The following is a 22122-nucleotide window of genomic DNA, read 5'->3' as shown; positions in this document are numbered from 1 at the left end:
TGATGCTTCAGTCTAAAATGGCAGTCTATTCTATTCATGAGAGAAACACAAAGCCCATGGGAAAATGACTGACTGTTTTAGATTTGTGCCATCTCTGGTCTTTTAGACTGCCCACCCCTCTAAGAGTAAGTAGGTAGGATCTGCATGCGCAGTGGGACACAGGAGTAATTTGCCCACTGCAAATTTACCATTCATTGCATATAGAACATCACACAGAACACAACATCTCCACCAGATATTATCATTTTAGAATATCATTAACCATTGTACAATAACAGACAGTGATTTGTTCCAGTTCCAGTTCTCAGGCTGTGGGTTTTACTGGTTAATCCTTACTCTATGTCCCACTGGACAGCTGATGAGCAAATCTGAACCTTGTTTGGGGGAACCCAGTTAGCATCACTGCACTGGCCAGGATCTGGCAGGAGAAGTGCGAGCATTGACTGGATCACCAAATTTTCACCCACTTCCCACATATACAACCCAGAGTTTTTCATCTTACATTCATTAAACTGGATGGAGAGAGAGAAATGTGGTATTTTTTCTCTTGACCATCTCAAACCTCTACAAACAGGCCTGGTCCCCTGACCCAGAATCCTCCATTTCTGCCTAACAGGAGCCTCTTGTAGTCGGAAGATGTGCTCTTGGCCATCTTCCAGTTTGAGACCAATACACATTACAATGTTAGGAAGAATTTCCTTCAAGTCCTCAAAACACTTTTCTTTCTTTAATTGCAGGGCCAGCCCAAATACATTTTGACACCAGAGTGCCCAAAAATGGCACTCTCTCCCCACTAGGGAAGAAGGGGTGAGAGACGATATACATCAGGAACAAGGAGGGAAGAAAGATCAAAATTGGGATCTGCTGCCCCTGTGGATTCTGCTGCCTGAGGTGGTCACCACACCTTGCCTCATGGGTGGGCTGGCCCTGTTTAATTGGTAGCCTGTTGGCTGTCAGTGCCAACAGCTAGAGTGCTCAGTATTTGAAGACCACCATCAAAGAGGAGCTAAGATGTTTCTTGACTTTATGATCCACCTCCACTGTCTGCAAGTGAGAGAGCAATAAGTGGAGGAGAGGTGGAATGGGAACCATTCAGGCAAAGTGCTGGCAGGGAGCCCAGGCCTGCCTCTTGGCAGTCAGTGTGCACAGAGGGCATTTGCAAGTCCCACTCCAGTGCACTTCCTTAATACTTCCCAGGGCTTTGCAGAGCAGAGCTGGAATATTAATTCCTGCCGTCAAAGCAAGGTCTGCACTTCAGGAGGTCTGCAGTTTAAACCTGCCACAAACTCATCTAAATGGGGCTTGAAAGAGAGGTGAGTGAGGCGGTTGCTCTGCTTCGCAGGAAGGAGCAGGAACAGCTGACCCCAATGGAAGGGAAAGGAAATGGCACTCAGCAGCATCCCAGTTAACATTTGGCTGGGAGGACACAACAACATTAGAAACATCTGCAAAGAGAAGTTCTTTTAAACCTGTATCTCATGCTAGTGAAGGGTTGGCCTGTGAGCCAATCTAAGGCAGAGCCCAGGGAATTAGCAAGGAATCACACACACACAATTTCCCACCTTCAACAAAAGCCATAGCTACTGATGGTGCCAAGGTTAGAATTAACCTGGTTTGGCTTGCTGGCTGGCTTGCTTGTTTGATTAATGTAACACCTTTTCCTCTAAGGAGCTCAAGGTGGCACACATGGTTCTTTCCCTCCTCATTTAATCATTCCACCAGACATTTCCCAAATGCAGTGATCAGGAACCACAGGTGGGGGCTATAGTCTTCACTTGTTGGTGGCTAGCTCAGCCCCTGCCCCCACCCCTAGGCTCAGACCAGAACTTTTGCCACTTGGTCAAAGAAACAACTTGGAAACTCTTGGATTAAAATCAGCTCCAGCATTCTTTTTGACTTTGACTTCGCCCTGACTGGTTTCACTCCTCATTTCAACCATCCTCATTTAATTTCCACAACTACCACGTTTAGAGCAGGCTTCCTCAACTGCGGCCCTCCAGATGTTTTTGGCCTACAACTCCCATGATTCTTAGCTAGCAGGACCAGTGGTCAGGGATGCTGGGAACTGTAGTCTCAAAACATCTGGAGGACCGAAATTAAGGAAGCCTGGTTTAGATGGAGAGGCAGTGCCTAGCACAGCTTTGTGGCAATGTGGGGATCCAAACCCTGGTCTCCTGGGCCTAGTCTGACATTCTAACCACTACCCCACATCAGCTTTCAAATACGAATTTGTCTGGAACTTGTCTCAATCATCTGTATTGCAACTTGAGTGCCATTCCCCTCAAAGGTCTCATCTGGCTTGGAATGTTAAATGAGATTCTGCATATGCTCAGCCAGCAGTCAATGGACCAGGCACTTAAAGCTAGCTTGTATTGATTGCTGTGGAACTACATGAGCTAGTTAAATGGCATGTGATTTATAAAACAAGGCTCTGCTGCATGAATAAGCAAACTGGGTGTGCGTGTCTGGGGCAGGGTGCTGAACCATCCACATTCACTGCATGATCAACCATACATATGGCCCCAAACCACAATTCCCTGGAAGCAACTTGATGGTACACGTGGACCCAGCACCATCACCACACATGATCAGTTAGGAAAGAGCTCCAGGAAAGCTCGTGAGCTTTTTCTGAATGTAAATGGAGAATGATTGAAAATGCTGAGCCATCTCTAATCACAGCCAATGCTGATACCAGCTGCAACATTTCTTTAAGGCACACATACAGATGTGCACTATCAGAAGGAAAATACAGAGGCTGAAACATTGGGGCTTCCAGGCAGGTCTATATCCAAAGCTGTTTGCATTTTGTGGCTAGTCATTGGCTGTTGCTTACATTTTTGTATTGCCTTCTGTTGGATCACAGTCCATTTTCTCATTCCACAAAGCATGAATCAAAAATCTTAACAGGGTCATATAAATATTTTGATTAAAAACTGCACATTTCAAAAGTTCACAAACAACATATTCTAGTTCTTTTATTTCCTAATTTTTTATTTCCTTCTGTTCTCACAATTTCACCTGATGCTTCTTCCATCCTAACAGCTATTAATAAATTAATTACCATTTCATGATACTCTGCTGTCAAGAGTACCTCTTGCACATCCCCAAAGGATTGCAATTTTGTGTGTGTCTGTGACTATGGGACATAAATAGTCATAACAATGAGCAGTTGCTTGAGGCAGGTCCCATCTGCCCTGTACATTTAAAGCAGTACAATACCACTTCAAACAGTCAGACTCAGTATGATCCTCTGCAAGGCTACACACCAGCATCCCCCAAACTGGTGCCCTCTAGACATTTTGGACTACAGCTCCCATTAGCCTCAGTATCCTATGGCTGTACTGGCTGAGGCTGATGGCTTATAGTCTGAAACAGCTGGAGGGCCCCAGCTTAGTTAAGGCTGCTCTACAATGTCAACATTTCTGTTTGGTAGGAACAGTTGCTCCCTTACCTTTGTCTAATGCCGACCTGTATTGCTTGCAGGGTCCACTGGGGACCTTTTAGAGAAACACAACAGACTAATTCCATCCCCCCTCCCAGGGGCCTCTTATGGCAGAAATGGCAGCTCCAAAGAGAACAGAGCCTGGAGCAGCAGCTGCTTAAAATATCTGTCCCACGATACAGCTGTTATTTCAGGGAAGTGGCACTAATTGTAATTGCTTATCTATTAATTTATTATAATTCTTTCTTGCTCTCTCCCCCCCCCCCACACACACTCCTTCTTCATCTTCACCTCCAGGCTTGTACTTGTGTGCAAAAAAAAAGTTCACAAGACTCAGCTGGGCCTGATTAATAGGAGGTTATCAGAGAGTTGCAAGAAGCTGTTGCAAATAGATAACGGTGGCAGCAGTAATTAAAATGTCTTTTCATTTTGGTGGAAGGATGGAATGTTAAAAAAAAATTAATGTGGATGTTTCCAAGGATGTGATTTTTTTTGGGGGGGTGCTATCTGGTTCTGTGACATGGTCTGAGGGTGTGTGGAGCATCATTCTTGCTAAAACTAAGCAGGTCTGGGGGTCTGTCCAGGACCTGGATGGGAGGCAATCCAGGAACGAATTCCAGGTGTGTGGCCTTGAGTTCCATGACATCAGGGCAGGAGGTTATTAAAGAAATGAAGAGGGGAGAGAGCAAGATGGCAGGCAGAGGCCAGGATTTCCCACCTGCTTTACAGTGGGCTTGCTCTGCACACTTCAAAACTGAGCCTTCTGTGTTATTTGCCCACTCCTATGGAAGGGAGCTGGGTACGTTTAGCTTGGAGAAGAGACGAGTGAGAGGTGATATCTAAAGGTCTGCCATATGAAGGATTAAGCAAGCTGGTTTTCTGCTGCTCCAGGGGGCAGTACCTGAACCAATGTACGCAAGTTATGATAAAGAAGATTCCAACCCAACATTAGGAATAATTTTCTGGTAGTAAGAGCTAGTCACCCTCCTGCATTCCTCTTAAGGCTTGGTTTCCTGACCTTTGGTCATCTTGGTTGCCCTCCTCTACACACCTTCCAGCTTGTCAATATCCTTCTTAAATTGTGTTGCTCAGAACTGGACACAGGACTCCAGGTGGGGTCTGACCAAGGCAGAAAAGAGCGGTGCTAGTAATTCATTTGATTTGGGAATGTTCTCTCTTTTTAAAAAATGGTTCTTCCTAACTCTAACTTAGCTGGTGCAGTCTGAGCCAGAGAGCAGGTAACCCCCCTCCTCCTTTGTGGATACCAATAAAGGGCAGTAAGGCTGGTGTATGGTCGAGATACTTTACCAGTGTGGTGAAAATAAAGTGGTAGTACTCCGTCATCATTCCCATTGCCATGGCCTGAGAAGAAAGCAAATGAAAGGTGAATTAAAAATACAGCTTGTGAATTTGTAACAGAAAGAATGAGCCCACAGAGCCTTGCAGGAAATAGGTTTAGCAGCTTCAGTGGCTGACTTGGGTACTTTGGAACCCTGTGTGGGGCCAAAATTTGACACACACACACACTCATGCTACCTTCCCAAAGGCAGGTAAGGAGGTGCCAGGCTTTGTGAAGGAGGTGCTGCCTTGCCAAAGGAGGGTAAGGAGGCACTGGGCTTTGTGAAGGAGGCTGTGAAAGCATTGACTAGGCTTTGGGAAGAAGGCAGGAGGACTCTAGGATCCCATCAGAGTCTCATTCCTCCATCCCAAAGCCCAGTGCCTCACTTACTGAGCTTTGAGGTGGCGCCCCCTGGCCCATTCCCCAGTGCATGCGCACACTGCTCGCACAGCCCAAAGTCTGCCTCTGGAAGCTTTAACACTTTGGTGTCTGGGAATGCAATGTCTCAAGGCCCAAGGCAACCAACGACTCCCCCTTTGTCACAGGGCATTCAATGCTGGGACTCACAGCAACAGAACCCTAAGAACCTTGACCCCCACTTGTTGGCAATCCAGCCTCCCAGGTTTGGTTACTGACTCACTCACAAGAACATAAGAAGAGCCTGATGGATCAGACCAATGGCCCATCTAGACCAGCATCCTATTCTCATAGTGGCAAACCAGGTGTCCCAAAGGGAAACCCACAAGCAGGATTCAAGCACAAGAGCACTTTCCCAGCAACTGGTATTCAGAAGCATTGTTGCCTCCAGCTGTGGAGGCAAAGCACAGCCATTGTGGCTAGTAGCTGCTGATAGCCCTCTCCTCTATGAATTTGTCTAATTCTCTTTTAAAGCCACTCAAGCTGGTGGCCATCACGGCCTCCTGTGGGAGCGAATTCTATACTTTATGAACTGTGCGAAAATGTCCTGAATCTTCCAGCCTTCAGCTTCATTGGATGTCCACAAGTTCAGACTGAACTTAGTTGTCAGCTCCTCTGTCAGGCCTGCCTCTATCCTAGAATTCTGAACAAGTGTGGTCCTCCTGGGTACTAGAATCCACTTTCCTGAGAATTTCAACTTCCCTTTAAAATGCTTCTAGCAGAAAGTGTTTCACCTCTGGGCATGAGTAAGTGCCTTGATGAGTCATTTGCCCCAGCAGTGCACTCTGTGGATTCACTGTTCAGAATTCAGTGTTCAATTAAAATAGACACTTTGCTAGGTTTATTTAAAGATTCCCAGGAACAGTTTTATATATTATGTTTCAATAGCAGCTGCCAGAATGGAGAGAGCTAAACAATGGAAAACCCTAAATCACCTTTGCCAACCTGGCACCCTCCAGATGTCTTGGACATCAACTCCCATCAACTCCAGCCAGCACTGCCATACGATGCCAGGGCTTATGGGAGTTGTAGCTCAACACATCTTGGAAGGGGGGGCACCAAATTGGCAAAGTCTGCCCTAGATGAATGTTGCAATTCAATTTGCAAAGATCTGGAAAATAGCTTGGGCGGGAAGCAATGAGCAGATCAGAGTCAGCTCACAGGAAAATTATTAAGTGCTTTCTGGAAACGTGGTTACCGTTTGTCACATAGGTCAATAAAGGAGGGTCCCAAACCCAGCCCCCATTCCCACACATGTCTGTTGGGAGTGATGTCCTCACCTGATTTATAACACAACTATTCTGTTAAATGCTTCCTGGACAAGCTATTATCTTTGAGGCAGACATGAAGAATGAAAATCGAACTCGTCACTATTTGTTTAACATTTGTTGTTGATGCTATAATGTACCTTTACAGACTATCTATCTATCTATCTATCTATCTATCTATCTATCTATCTTACGGGATCCTCTGGTATGTCCTGCCAGCTGTGGTCTTGCTCAAGGGCTACAGTTCTGGCACAAGGCCAGTTTGAAATAAATAAGCCCCAAGTGGTGCTGCCTGATAGACACACCTGAATTAGCCCAGCTACTTAAAGATGTGCTATGGAGACCAGCTCATGGATTTTGTTTTATACTCTCTCCCTTTCCAACACATTTTTTCTGATCTAAGATGACTGCAAAGGTACAAAGTCTATATATACATATATACACCCCCCAATAAACCCCCAGCTTCATAGAAAGTGTGATGAAAGGAAAGGAGCTTTCAACTTGTTAGATCTGAATTAGCTTTGATTCCCTCTGTTTTGTGTGGGCCTTTAACATGCACCCTCACACACACATGGCTGATTAAGTAATAAACAACCAGGAGTGGACCCCTCAGTCGTCAGAAGGAGGATTGCATTCAGTGCTTGGAAACTCTAATTAGAAATATTTCAATGGTCAAATTAAATTGCAGAGGTAAGCGTGTGGTTGGGAGTTGGAGAGGGTGACCGAGGATGGGAACAAAAGCTGTTCTCCTGTATTTGTCAATGACATCAAATCAATTAGTACAAATTGAAAGTGCCTGGCAGGTTGCAGAAAATGCTGCCGATATAGCCTGGGAAGGAACATTGTTGCTGGCGCCCACAAGAAGATTCAGTGTTTCCAAGGAGGAGAGGGATGGAGCTTAATGGGTGGATTGGAATCAAGAGCCATCACTGCAGTGGCTAGCAAGGAAAGGTTGCTGCAGAAAAGCCCCCACATGCAGCACATCTACGGCACTGCTGATGATCTGTGCAGCAGAGGATAGACAACCCACCATCTGACAATGGTGCTGCTGACAGACTCGTTTTAAAGAAACTTCAGTGACTGCTTGTGAAATCTGAAAGAAGCTGCAACAGAATTTTCCTGGATCAGCACACCCTGGATCTGGTCAGAACTAGGGGCAGGGGGAGGCGTGTGCAGGAAGGGGGCCAGGACAGAAGAGGGTGGCTGAGGGTTGCCAAGAGGCTTGGGAGGAGTTCCCATAAGAATGTAACATGATAATAGCCTACTGGATTAGGCCAAAGGCCCATTTTGTCCAGTATGCTCTTCTCACAGTGGCCAACCGAATACCACTGATAAACCTGCAAATCAGACCTGAGCACAAAGGCACTCACCCTTCCTGTCATTTCCAGCAACTGGTATTCAGATGCATTGCTGCCTTCGACCATGAAGGCAGTGCATAGCGTCTATCATGGCTAGTAGTCACTGATAGCCTTTTCCTCTATGAATTAACCAAATCCTCTTTTAAAGCAACCCAAGTTAGCAGCCATTACGACCTCCTGTGGGAGTGAGTTCCATAGTTTAACTCAGTGCTGTGTGAAGAAGTCCTTTCTTTTATCTGTCCTGAATCTCCCAACATTCAGCGTCATTAAAGGTCCATGAGTTCTAGTATTATTAGAGAGAGAGGAAAACTTTTCTCTATCCACTTTCTCCATGCCATGCATAATTTTATAAACTTATTTTATGAGAAGCTGGTGAAAGTGGGCTGGATGAGGTAACTGTTAGGTGGATTTGCAGCTCATTGACTGACCAAACCCAAAGAGTACACATTAATGGTTCCTCGCCATCCTGGGGGAAAAGTGACAAGTGGGGTGCCACAGGGTTCTGTCTATCCTGGGCCCATTGTTGTTTAACATCTTTCTAAATGACTTGGATGAAGGAATTGAGGGGATGCTCATGAGATTTGCAGATGGCACCAAAGTGGGAGGGATAGCTAATGCCACAGAAGACAGAATCGGAATTCAAGATGACCTTAACAGATTGGAGGACTTTTGCCCAAACCAGTAAAATGAATCAAAGGGACAAATGCAGGGCTCTACATTTATGCAGGAAGAACCAGCTGCAAAAATATAAGATGTGGGGCATCTAGATTGCCAGTAGTATGTGTGAAAAGGATCTAGCTTAACAGGAATCAGTTATGATGTGTCAACAGTGTGATGCAGCAGCAAAAGAAGCTAATGCCATTCCTGGCTGCATCAACAGAGGTATAGTGTCTCAGTCAAGGGAACTAATAGTACCGCTCAATTCTATCTTGGTCAGACCACACCTGGAATACTATGTTCAGTTCTGGGCACCAACATTTTAGAAGAATATTGACAGGCTGGGACATGTGCAGATGGTGGCCAAGATGGTCAAGGGTCTGGAAACCAAGCCTTATGATGAATGATTGATGGAGTTGGGTATGTTTAGCTTGGAGAAGAGGAGACTAACAGGTGATAAGATAGCCACCTTCAAATATCTAAAGGACTGTCTCATGAAAGATGGAGGAAGCTTGCTTTCTGCTGCTTCAGAGGGAAAGAGCTGAGCCAATGGATTCAAGTTACATGAAGGAAGTCTCCAACTAAGCATGAGAAAGACCTTTCTGGTGGTAAGAGCTGTTTTAGAGTGGAGTGGGCTCCCTCAGAAGGTGGTCGAAGGATGTTTTTAAGCAGGGGTTGGATTGCCATCTGTCAGGGATGCTTTAGTTGAGATTCCTGCATTGCAAAGAGTTGGACTAGATGACCCTGGATATCCTTTTCAGCTCTACAATTTTATGATTCTATGAGTGCTAAAGGACAAGGCTGTTGGCTGGAACCTGACAGTTGATATGGGCAGAGGAGGAGACGGACTGAAGGGGGAAAGTCTGGAGATGGCAATAATTGGTGGAGGGGGATAAAGGGAGGCAGGAAGATTGTTAGAAGAGGAGAAACACTCTTGCTTAGCCTTGCTGGGCTGAGAGTTCCAGCTGAGAGGCTGAAAATGGTGCACAGAGGCCCAAGAGGCAGCAGCAGCATTGATGCTGGCACTCCAGGCATTGATTCAGCCAACCCCCCCCCCTCTCCTGATGCAGGTTTATTGTAAGCCAAGTTCCCAGATTGCTTCTGCTAAGTGGAAAGGCAGGAGCCAGGGTGTTAGCCTGACGAAGGGTCCCTCCACAACCGCACACAGTCCTTTCTCCTTTTGCCATACCTCTGAACTGCTGTCACTGAAAGCAGGTGTTCGAGGATGCTGTGATTTCCAGCCTGACTGACAGCACCCTCCCCCTCCCGTCCTGCCACTCTCTAGCCAGAGGGCCTCCTGGTTTTGTGCTGCTTCTGCTGAAATTACTAGGGCAGAATTTTGCTTGGAGGGACAATGGAGCAGTTTGCAGAGAAGTAGGAAACTGGGGACACTGGGAGGGAGGGAGGGAGGGAAACCACAGAGCACAGCAGAGAGTCTGCTATACCTCTGTTTTTCTTTCCATCCTTTATCTGAGCAGGATGTCACTGCTGGTGGGGGCAAGACCCAAGAGGTCTGATTTCTGAATCAGTGATGCAGAGGGAAGGGACCAGCCATATGACTCTAACATGCGCTGAAGTGTCAGCTGACTACATTGAGGCTAATCTGGGCATGGGGTGAGCTGGTCATGCACGGTTAGACTTGTTCAGCATGCATCTCTCTTTAAAGAGGCCACTCACGGCCAGCTCCAGAGAGCCTTTATGAAGGTGCAGTCCTGTAACATCTGCGCACATCACTAAATTGGGACTCAGGAGTCAGAGATGGGGTTTGATGCCTCTGATGTTACTGCTCAGTATATCAATATGGTGAGCTAGGATAGGAACAGAAAGACCAAAACTCTGGTGGTGGGGATTCCAAATGTCACCTTGGCTGAATTGGTGGCTATTATTACTATTACTATTATTATTTATTGCATTTATATCCCACCTTTTTCTCCAAGAAGCTCAAGGTATCCTATATGGTTCTCCCCCTGCTCATCTAATCCACACAACAACCCTGTGAGGTAGGTGAGGCTGAGAGTCAGTGACTGGCCCAAGGTCACCCAAGGAGCTTCAGGGCAAAGTGGGAATTTGAACCCTGGTTTCGAGCTCCCTGGAGAAGAAAGGTGGGATATAAATGCAATAAATTAATAAAATGTCAAACTGAAGAAGTAGCTCCCTCCCTCCTGTAAAATAGCTCAATGTTCCAAATGAATGCTACATTTGGGGGATTTCCCCAAGCCGTCTGCACATGCTCAAGAGCACCCTAGCTATCCTATGAGTGAAAAATAATAATAATCCATGCACTACCAGCCTGTTCTGCAAAGAAGAGGCAGAAGGAGCCACTGCCTTGAAAAGACGTAAACTAACAGGCGCTGCAGGACATATCAATGCAAACACATTAAAGTGCCACTTTGCAGTATCTTCCAATTTGTGTGGAGCCACAGGCAAGCTCTGCACATTCCCCAACTGCCTGTGTCCTGGAAGGCCCACACAGGATTTTCCCAGGCTGTGCTGCGCCTCCCCCTGCTCCCTCTCCCCACCCCTCAGATTCCTCCCGTCATGAATGGAGCAGACGGGCACAATGAACGATAATAGAACTGCCTAATAAAGGAAGAGTGCCCAGCACAGACGGCACATGAATATCAGAGGAGGCAGGAGATGTCAGTTCTGCTCACCCATTTGCAGAATGATCCCTCCCGGGCCCAAAACTCACAGTAATTTTGGAGTAGCAGCACAGAGTTGCAGAAGAAGGGAAGTCACCAAAGGCCCAGCCAGGCCATTCGGGAGACAGCCGACCTCAAGCATTATGCTCTCTTTTCAGGGCAAGACCCTGAAAAATTCTGCCCTGTACATTAATAGTTTTAATAGAGTAACAGCAAGCAAACAATTTCCCTCCCCTCCAGACAGAATTCAGATGTTTGAATTAAAGTATATCTTAGCTGAGCCTTGCATCCAAAGATTTGGCTGGTTGTTTTGAACCCAGCTCCCTGCCTCCCATGGCTAAGGCCTTATCCACACTTACCTTTTGCCTCTCTCTTTCCAGGCACAGGTCCACATTTTAAAGCTGTGTGTCCAAGCACCCTTTAAAGCTGAATTGGAGCAAACAGCAATTTGGGTTTTCTGCAGGTTACCATTTCTCTGATTGAGCTTTAAAGAGCGAGTTTTCTCAGGGAAAGCTCTGGTGCAAAAAAGAGAGACCATCTCATTTTCATTGTATGTAAAGTTAAAGGTGTTTGTCTGCAGACAGCTTTCTGAGTCATGTGGCCACGCATGACTAAACTGCTTCTAGTGCAACGGAACACCCTAATGGAAACCAGTGCCCATGGAAATGCCGTTTACCTTCCCGCCACAGAGGTACCTATTTATCTACTTGTACTGGCATGCTTTCAAACTGCTAGGTTGGCAGGAGCTGGGACAGAGCAATGGGAGCTCACCCTGTCGCGGGGATTTGAACTGTTGACCTTCTGATCAGGAAGTCCAAGAGGCTCAGTGGTTTAGATCACAGTGCCACCTGCGTCCCTTAATTGTATGTAAGCCACTTCGGGAGCCATTCTGGTTGAAAAGTGGGGTACTAAGGCTTGAAAGAAAGAAAGTAATCTGGTTGGCCACTGCGAGAACAGGATACTGATCCAGATGGTCTGATCCAGCATGGCTCTTCTTAGGGTTGTTGTTTTTTTTCCTTTACTGTTTCTCACTCATGTTCACCCCTGTTCTTTTATACCGCCTCCTCCTTTGTATTGGCCCATGTAGTGAACTGGCTTGTCCTAGCCCCACCCACCCAGGCTCTGGAGAAAGCATAATACTGGCATTCTCTAAGGCAGCAGATCCCAAACTCTGCCCCCACTCAACAAAAAACACTTGGAATTTTCTGAGGGTCTTAGCAGACCACTGAATAGTGTCGCAATTGCAATGCACAGTGTAAGATGCTTCATGGTTTTTAACTGCAGATGGTCTGCCTGAATGGAGTTCTTAGACCACAGCCTGGTCTAAAGTTTAATAACGAATGGAATAAATTTATGGCATACATTGAAACAGAGGTAAAAAACCTAAAAATCACAGTAGGCTCGATATAACACTTGTGACATAAAGAGTTTTAAGGAAATGAAACTGCAGATAGAAAAATCTTATAACACATTCCGAAACCGAGTTGAAGGGAAGTCAATTATTGTCGTGTGATCTAGTTATTTAGTTAGTGTTAGTTAATTTGTTGGTGTCTTATGTTATGTAATGTTTCTTGTTTCTTTTTTATCATTTTTTATGTATTTTTCTTTTGTGTGTGTGTGTCCTGTCTGTCTCTTTTGTTGTTTTAATGTCTGATGTGGTATAAGGAATTGAAATTAATAATAAAAAAAAACCACCACAGCCCGGGAGCACCTGCCCAGAAGCACCCCCCACCCGATGGACCCACCTGCTTGAGGATGTGGACAGCCATGGTGTGGGTGCAATCAAAGATGATCCGGAACTCCCGGCCCCGCTTCATTTCCTTGAGCAAGGGGCGCGTGTCATCTGTGTCGAGGGGCAGCTGGCGGATTTTCAAGCGGATGTTGTATCTCGATGGGGCCATGATCAGCTCTTGCAGCCGGATGAGGCCTTGGAAAAAAACATGGACAACCACAAAACACCAGACACAGTTGAAGACAGCCCAGGCAGCGACCCATCTCCAGAAAGCAAAGCTAATGACTGCACCATCTTAGGTGATGGTGAAGGACCTGTAGAAGCTCCAAAGCTCCCCATTATGGTGCTACTTTTAAGAAGAAACCCACTTGTGAGGGGATCCTTTTCCTTGTCCCCCCACACCTTAACAGTATTTTACAGATCAGTCAATAGAAGGCCCCGAATCTTCTCCTGCCCACTCCACCCCCTTGCCAAGACCACAGAGGTCTTGTGTTGGTGGTGGCTGAATCAGTAGCTCCTTCTGCTAGTCCACTTGTAGGGAAAATTGGATGGGGTTCAACCTCCACTCCTCAAAGTAGAGTTTTAAAGGGCATGTGGAAATCAGCTGAAAAGGGGGTGCCACAAATACACAAGTGCTCAGAGCATTCCCCCCCCCCAATGGTCATATCCTGAGGCCACTTCCCCCTGGAATGTGAGGTGTTTACACAGAAGTATCCAAGGGATCCAGGTGGTAAGCAAACTTGTATGCCACCCCACCTGTGGAGTCTCCCCTGACATGAAGGCCTGCTTTTTGGTGTTTTCACATTGCTGGCATACAGAGTATACTCTTCCTCGTGGCTTCAACAACTCAACCATTTGAATTATCTCTTTGGAGTTTAAAATCCCTTTAGGTAACCTTGAAACATCTCAAGCTCATAGCAGCATCCTCTGGATTCGGCATCAGCACCACACATCTCATGGTGGAAAACCCCCCTGTGCACAGAGCCACAGTCAGCCACCTTCGCAAGGTCAAGTGAAATTGAAACTTTTGACAAATTGACTTCTTAGGAGTAATTAATTCCATTATGGAAAAGCATTGGCCTGCTGCTCGCAATTATGATATTGCAGGAGCCAGAAACTCTCTGCCTTAAAAAACAACATGACAAACCAACAAAATACTTTCCAACTGACGCAACACGTCACTCTGGATGGGGAGACTAAATTGAAACACATACATATTCAGAGCTGTGTGCTTGTGTCTCTAACACAAAGAAGAAAGGATGTCCTTGTGAGTGTGAATGAGCAGCATATACGGTAACTTAAGTGGCAGCCATTCTGAGTTGTAAGGGTGCCCTGATTATACTCTTCCCAGAGATATTTGTATTGTGTTCATTAAGCAGGTATTCACTGAGGGTAATACTAGATGCTTTGCACACATAATTTATGAATTTATTTTAGTATATTTCTGGGCCAAAAAATAAGAGCCAAGAAAGTATACTTAGACAGACAATAAAACAAGCTGCAGTAACCACAGGTTCCAGCCCAGTTGCGGTATCTAGTTCAATCCAAGCACAGCCATCTAAAAAATTTCAGCTCCTGAGAATGGAAAACTATGTGGCCTGGGACCTTGGAAAGTGACCGTCAGGCAGCCCAGACAAAAGGGGGGCTAAAAAGACTAGCAGCCTGGCTTCGATTAGGACCTCTTCATATACACATTTGGAAAGATGGCGTATGATAAGGCATTTTCCCAAGAGAGACAGGCTGCAGGAAGAGTGTGGGGTGTGGGACTTTTTTTTTTACCAGAGAATGACAGTGCATGCAAAAAATAAAAAAATAAAAAATGGATAGTCCTATCAAGAGCCAAACAACTCATTTGTGATTGTCAAGACTTCACAGGCTAGACTGCACATCCTTTGGTGAGATTCTGTATCAGCCTCTTCCCAAACATGGTGTCCTCTCAAGATGCTTTGGACTGTAGCATGGCCGTGCTGGTTGGAGCCAATGGGGGCTGCAGTTCAACAGATCTGGAGGGCATCAGGTTGGGGAAGGCTGGTCTATATTCTGCAGCAAACAGCAGATTGTGAAGACTTGGCTTTATGAAGGAAGTTTTTGATGGAAGATTTTTCTTTCTTTGTTGACTTGGCTTCAAATTGTTGATGCCTGCTTTGGAATTTTATTTTTATGCTTTGGTTGTTGTGACTGGGTTCAATTAGGTGGTTCTTTGTTTTTATATGATTTGCTATCTGATTGGTTAGCTGTGGTGAGCAAGCTGAGAGAAATAAAATAACATTCTGGCCACTATGAAGTGACTTAGAAAATGTCTAAAGATGAATAACTGGGTCAATTTTCCATTTTCATGTCAATGCCTCCCAACGTATGATGACTCCCATGTTTCTTGAAGGCCACTGTGTGGTCCAGAGGCTTCTGCAACATAACAAGGGCCTTTTGTCCCCATCAGAGCCAATCCAATGGGCTCCCACTAACCCTGCTTACCTGTACTGTCATCATACACCACAGTGGCTGACCTCCATTTCAGGTACTGTACAAGGTCCAAGATAGCATGGCTGAGAGAGGCATAGTCCGGGTAAAGGTTGACATAGAAAGTGTCTTTGTTATCCAAAGGGTGATGCTTCCACCGCAGCTGGATGTGGGGGACCTCCAGCGCGTTGCAAATGGACTGGACGGCGTTGGTGCAGGAACCCTGGGAAGGCCCGAATATTGCTACAACACCAAGCGCCAGCTGGTCACAGGCTGGAAAGGAAAGGGATCGAGTCCATCACTCATACCAAGGCAGAAAGGAAGAAACAACCAGAGGAGATCAAGAAAGATGCTGGCCCAAGTCAAAGGCTAATTTGCACGATTAGGCAGCTTGCAAGATTAAGAATCTGGGCTTTCAGCATGAAAGGCAATGTCAGAAGATTGCCTCCCTAATTCACTGAGCCAGCAACTCAGCCCACCTGAGGATCTTATTATTCATACCACCACAGACCATGATGCTTATGTCAAAGGCCATGCTTTCCTCCCACATGCTAATGGGGTGAGCTACAGAAAGGCACACATCTCACTTGCAATGTATTGTATTGTAATGTTTGAAGCAGCCCTGACCAGTCATATTTAATCAGTCACACCGCAATGTGTGCTCTAGGATCATTTTTGGGGAAACAGCATACACAGCCCTCCCACTTAGCCTGTTTTTATGGAGGGCTCATCCTCAAGGCCAGACGAAGCCCTTCATTTAGCAGATTAGGAGAGTATTTTGTTTAATCATCCTTTCGCCAGGGAAAAGATGCTTTCTTATGGCTAGTGGGGGAAGGAAGCCAACAGAATATATTTCATCTCTTGTTAGACAGAGAATTTTACTGACAAGACAAAACAAAACTGAGTCATTCAACTGGTGATGGATTTAGCAGCCCATGTAGTGTGTGGGATTTCCACCCTACATGAGCCGTTTCAGGCTTTTGCCTGAAAACACAAGGGTTAAAAGCGTGTAGAGGAGCAGGAGGGTTTATGCAAGCCCCATGACCTGTATGTGGGAGGTTTATGAGAGTTACTGATTGCATGAAGGCTTCTATGCATTTTCAGTCAAGCATGCTTTGAAGTCCCCTTTGGACTTTCAGGCAAACACCTGACAGTGGCTATTAAGAAAGGCAGAACTGAAGACCTGAACCTCTCCATTGGGGTAATGCATTTTGCATTTGCCTTGCCTTTGTTGCATTTATATCTTACTTTTTTCTCCTAGGAGCTCAAGGTGCTGCACATGGTTCTGCCCCTCTTCATTTAATCCTCACCACAACCCTGTGAGGCAGGCTGAGCTGAGAGTGCGTGACTGGCCCAAGGCCACACCCAGTGAGTTTCATGACTGAGCCAAGATTTGAAGGCTGGTCACTTCCCCACACAGACTCTCTGATGCTGACAACCAGTTCAAACCTTGAGCATACAAATCCCCCTTCATCTTTCCAGTGATTTGACATACTGTGCATGAATCTTCAGAAAAGCTGCACATGATGCTCACATGTCAGTCCCAAGATAACATGAAGAAGGGAGAGTCTAAGGAAACTTCAGTGGCAAAAAGTGTAGAAGACACCTGCCTCTTGTTGAGCAATGTGGTTCTCTTGTCCCAGAAGGGCTTGTATTACCTTCAGCAGAGATCCAAACAGAGAGCCATGGTCACAAATTCTCTTTTGGATCCCACCCTCAGAGCCTAGATCTACATGGGGCTGTGCATGAAGATGACGCAAAAACTTCAGTTGGTTAAAAATGTAGCGGTCAGATTTGTGGCTGGTGTTCCATTTAGATCTCCTATAACCTCTGTTTTAAAATTGGTTGCCAGTTTGTTTCCAGGCCCAATTCAAGTTGCCCCAAATGACTCAGGCCCCAAATATACGAAAGACCACCTCCTTCCCTTCAGATCCTCTCAGGTGCTGAGATCAACAGAGGGGGCCCTCTTGGTAGTTTCTCCACCTTCAGAGGCTCAGGGTGGGGTGGCCCAGGAGAGGGCCTTCTCTGTGGTGGCCCCTAAGCTGTGGAATTCCCTCTCCACAGAGGTGTCTGCCACCCTCATTGTACAGCTTTTGGGGGATGCACCTTTTTACCCTGGCTTATGACACACCAGGTACATCTAGTAGGACCCACCTCATTTTTATGGTTGTAAGTTGTTTCAATTTGTTTTTAATAGTGTGTTTTAATGTTGTGACCCACCCTGGGACCTTAGGGTGAAGAGCAGGCAATGAATAAATAAAAGTAGTAGTAGTAACAACAACAACAACAACAACAACAACAACAACAACAACAGATCCCCGCTTCCTCATTAGAAAACCACAGTTGTTACTAGATAATCAGTTGCCCCACTGGATCTCCTAGGACATGCAGCTGGGAGCCCCTGAATAAAGGAGGAGCAGAATGATGCTCCTAAGGGTCTCCCCACTCCATTCACAGTTCTCACTGGCATAGTAAACTATGGTATTTACAACAAGCTCTACTGGAAGAGCAACACATATTTTCAGCTAGGTCCATAAATTTTCAGGCTGCCATGTGCAAAATTAATTTTAAGGCACTGAAACACAAAGGAGCAGCTAGAAGAAGCTCTTTTTCTCATGAGAGAATTTAGGGTGAGTGCTTTTGTTCAGGGAGGTCCAGTTTGTAACTGGGAGAAGAATACAAGCCAGGTTGAAATGTTGACTCAGCCCTGGTCTAACTGGAGAGACTTGGCAAAGCCCCTATTCTCCAGCCTCAGTTTCTCAAGCCTGGAAAACAGAAACAAAGTTGACAAGAAAGACACATTTGAAAATGTGGTGACCCACAATAAAGTAAACTCCAGTATAAACTTTTTTTTTTAACATGGATGTGTCAACACAAGATTACAAATCCCCATCATTCCTCAAGGTCACTTGTTCTTAGCCTTATGACATTGTGAAATAAAAATTAGGAACAAGCTAACAAAACAACAACAAAAGTGTAACCATGGAAATGTTACAGGGATTTCTAAGCTGGAAATTAAATTTCCCCATTTGAAATGTGAGTAATGTAGCCTGGCAAATAAGCCAATTAATGTGTGGGAGATACAGGCAGACCTGTGGGCTCAAGAATTGCTTTCTTTTATAAGGTTAGAATATGATAAGATAATTATAGGACAGAAAACAGAGGAAGATGGAAAGGAATTGCTGAAACAATTAACAGAAGTGGAATACAAAAAGGGAGGTGTGAGGAGGTGGTTGAAACAAGTGAATGAAAGATAAGATATTGAAATTGTTTAATGTGTCTTAAACTGTTTCTGTTTTGTTTTGTTAGTTTAATGTGTTAGTGTTATGTAGTGTTTTTGTTTTTGTATTGTATTGTCTTGTTTAATTATTTTGTAGTGTTTAAACTGTTGGAAAAGTAATAAATATTATTATTATTATTATTATTATTTTAAAAGAATTGCTTTCTTTTTCTTACTTTCCATGAAAGGCATTTGTTTGTCTATTATTTCATGATATTTATATACCGCTCAATTATTATTTTTTAAAACTATTCAAAGAGGTTTACAAAAAAAATCAAGCAATAAAATTATTGTCAAGAAAAATTAACAATAATTTAAGACTTTTGAAAAGTTAACAGCAGATTTAGAACAAATTAAAACATGTATCAACTTTCTAACCATCTGGGTAGGTTTGCTGAAACAAAACTGTTTTTGTCAGGTGCCGAAAAGAGTACAAACAGTGAAGGAGCCTCCTTGATATCAATAGATAGGGATTTCCAAAGTGTAGCTGCTGCCACGCTAAAAGTTCATGTTCTTACAAATGTGGAGCAGGTATTATGTGGCAGCAGTAACAGTGCCATGGAAAAATTCAATGCTATTTGGAATCCAATCTTACAAATACTGTAATGGGTTAAAATCTGGTGAAGTACAATAACAACCTTGTAAAATATATAGTTTTGGGGGTTTCCCCTCCCCTCTTTGTTTTCTCTTCTGCATGGGTTCTGTTTCTCTCTCTCCCTCTTTTTTCATTTGTGTCTCACCACGTCTGGTACACCTATGGTTATGTACTGTACTTTTTGAACTTTCAATAAAGATGTTACCCCCAAAAAGCAAAACAGTACCGTTCTACCAATCAAAGCCATATTCAATCAAAGCTATGTGTCCATGGTTTTTGTTTGTTTTTTTGTTTTAAAAAACCTAATCCTTATTTACTTGTCACATTCCATTAGCTTCAGCTCTAGATGGAATCACGTAAGATTTTGTTTTTATTTTTTTAAAAAAGCTTTAATTAGGTTTGGGTTATTGGATGTTTAGTCGCCTGGACCGAGGATAGCAAGCAAGGCTTTCTGTGGCACCAGGACTTCTTGGCACCAGGCTCAATTCCTGTGGAGATCTGATTCAGCAATAATGCAGAACTAATGCAAAGAAATGTGGCACTTTGGTGACCACTTTTGCTGGATCATTGGCAGGGATCATTGGCAGAGTTTCTCTCCTTCTGTACAACCCTTCAACTGTGCCTGGTGCTCTTACAAGGGCAGAGCCCAGCCCCTCTACCCAAAAAAGGCTCTGTTTTCTAGTTTTCTCGGGCCTGCCCACTTCCCTCCTTTCAACAGGCCAAATCATAGCATTGTAGAGTCGGAAGGGACACAAGGGGTCATCTAGTCAATCTCGCCTCCCATCTCTAGACCTGCATTCAACTTCCTCTTTGGTTTTCTCCATTCTTCAACACCATGTTCCCATCATCTATTCTTCTGCCTGTGGTGTAGTTGTTAGAGTGTTAGACTAGGACATGGGAGAACAGGGTTCAAATCCCCACTTGGCCCATGAAGATCACTGGGTGTGATATTGAGCCAGTCACTGCCGACCTCACTCTCTGCTAACATGACTTCAAGAAATGATTGCCCCAAGGGTGGCATCCATGTATCTCCCACAGAAAGCTAAACCAGGCCCACTGAGGAAGGGCAGCAGAAATGGGGTTAGGTCATGAGCTCTTAGGACATATCAAAGAGCCTAACAACTCCCGAGTTCAGCCACAACAACCAAGCACATCATCCTGTAAATGTTCTTGTCCGTGAAGTCCTTCACTGGACAGGACCCAAAAACTATGGAGAAAGAGGGACTTGTTCCATACTCACCTTTCTTTGTGGCTTCAAAGCTATCATGGAAGCTTATCCTCTGGATATCATAGGTTAAGGTTGTGTTGGGTAGCAGTGTTCTATTCCTATTGATAATGTTTGCTGAGAATCGGAAGGCTTGCTCCTCCGCATTCATTATCTGGGCATTTGGGCCGTCTGTATATTCAAAGATTCCTCCTGCAAGGAAAGAACAGAATGTCATCACTGTCCAGGTCAAGGCTGCTCAATATCATGACCCCAGTTGCACCTCTCAGCACTGCTTCACCTGTTTGGGGTCCCCAGAGGCACACTAGGGTTTGAGGCATTAAACACACCTGTGTGCCAGGGAGGCCCAACCAGCCATGTGCATTATGCGCCCCAGATAAATGCCTATTACATATCTGGCGTTGTGCATCTTTGCTTTGCTTGTTCCATGTTGACCATGGAAAACATCAATGTGCCCTTAGTGTAGCCATATTGTCACAGGGAGTGTGAAATGACTCAGTGAAGGTACAACTTTCTGTCTTGCCTTGCCTTCCTAGAGTCAGATGGCACATCTTTGCAAGAGCCTAGTAACTTCTTCCCTCAATCTGAATGTAGTAAATGTTTGTGAATTGTGGATGTCAGTGTCGGGTGGAAGGGAGATAGTTGAGACACATGACTGGGTACAGATTGGGAATTCTGATTGGTCAATCAAGCCAAGGCTCACCCTAAAATGTAGCTCTCTTTGGGCATTGACCGGATGAAAACAAGGCACTATTTGATGTGGTATTTAAGCTGCATATAGGCTGCCAGCAGCGAAGTATGGGATAATTCGTTGGCTATTTTAATTGTGTGAAATTCAGTTTTGCATCCCTCCCACCAAGTCCTGCAAGGTTTTCTATTTGGGGGCAATTGAGGTTCTGGCCAGCATCCATGTCAAGAATTCCTGAGATGAAATTTTTCAATTGATTGTCCCATAGATTTAGTAAACAAAGTTGTGGCGAAGTTAGAATGGGATGTTTGAAGTGTGCAGCATTATCTATATAGGATTCTACTTCATTAGCACTCCTCCCCCTCCACACATTAAAGACAAGTCTCTACTCTCCCCGTTTAGCATACAAATCCCTTATGTGTTTGGTTCATCATAAGGTTTAAACACCAACGTTCCTCATCTCTCACACCTGTTTAAGATTATAAGATCAGAGTACAAGCTCCCGGTTCCACTGGATCAGACAAAAAGCTGCTCATGGAAATGACTAGAGGGGATGGGAATTTTGGACTTTATCCTGAGTGGTGTCCACAACCAGCTGCAAGTTACTAGTCCAAGTGGGACAATAGCTGCAGTGTTTTCAGATTCAGTAAACTGTATCCATTGTTCCTGACTGCACTAATACCTTGCAGCAGATTGTGGACATCACTCAGGGTTAACTTTAGGGTAGTGCCCCTTCTACTCAGTTCCATGCACAACTGATCCATCTAGAAATTTAAGATTTACAACTATCCAACTTTTCAAAACAAACATATTTCTTCTGAAGATTCTGTAGCACCCAACAGTTCAGCAAATGGCTTGGGCTGTTGATGAGCAAGTTAGCCAATATAAATTGATTTTTCTTTCCTCCCAGAGTCCTCAAGTTCTTCCCTAGTTTTAGACATCAGGTTCTCTTTGCCCCCCCCCCTCTTTTCTGCCTGCTCTCCTCAGATTTGCCTCTGAGTTCAGACAAGCAGAAACTTCAT

The 22122-nt window shown here is 44.8% G+C and overlaps 1 protein-coding gene across 1 annotated transcript in view; it reads right to left on the bottom strand.

Moving 5' to 3' along the window:
• GRIK3 (glutamate ionotropic receptor kainate type subunit 3) overlaps window positions 1-22122 on the bottom strand; it is a 190072-nt gene that overhangs the window by 50194 nt on the left and 117756 nt on the right. The window contains exons 2-5 of the mRNA XM_081923043.1: window positions 20428-20604; window positions 15328-15585; window positions 12869-13050; window positions 4751-4804 (exon numbers count right to left, since the gene is read on the bottom strand). Of these exons, the coding sequence (XP_081779169.1) occupies window positions 4751-4804; window positions 12869-13050; window positions 15328-15585; window positions 20428-20604 (671 nt within the window). The remainder of the gene's footprint in view (window positions 1-4750; window positions 4805-12868; window positions 13051-15327; window positions 15586-20427; window positions 20605-22122) is intronic.

Source organism: Podarcis melisellensis (assembly GCF_964234715.1).
Source record: "Podarcis melisellensis genome assembly, chromosome: 8".
NCBI classification, from domain to species: Eukaryota; Metazoa; Chordata; class Lepidosauria; order Squamata; family Lacertidae; genus Podarcis; species Podarcis melisellensis.
The sequence above is the reverse complement of the archived record's forward strand: the minus strand, read 5'-3'. Positions and strand labels throughout refer to the sequence as shown.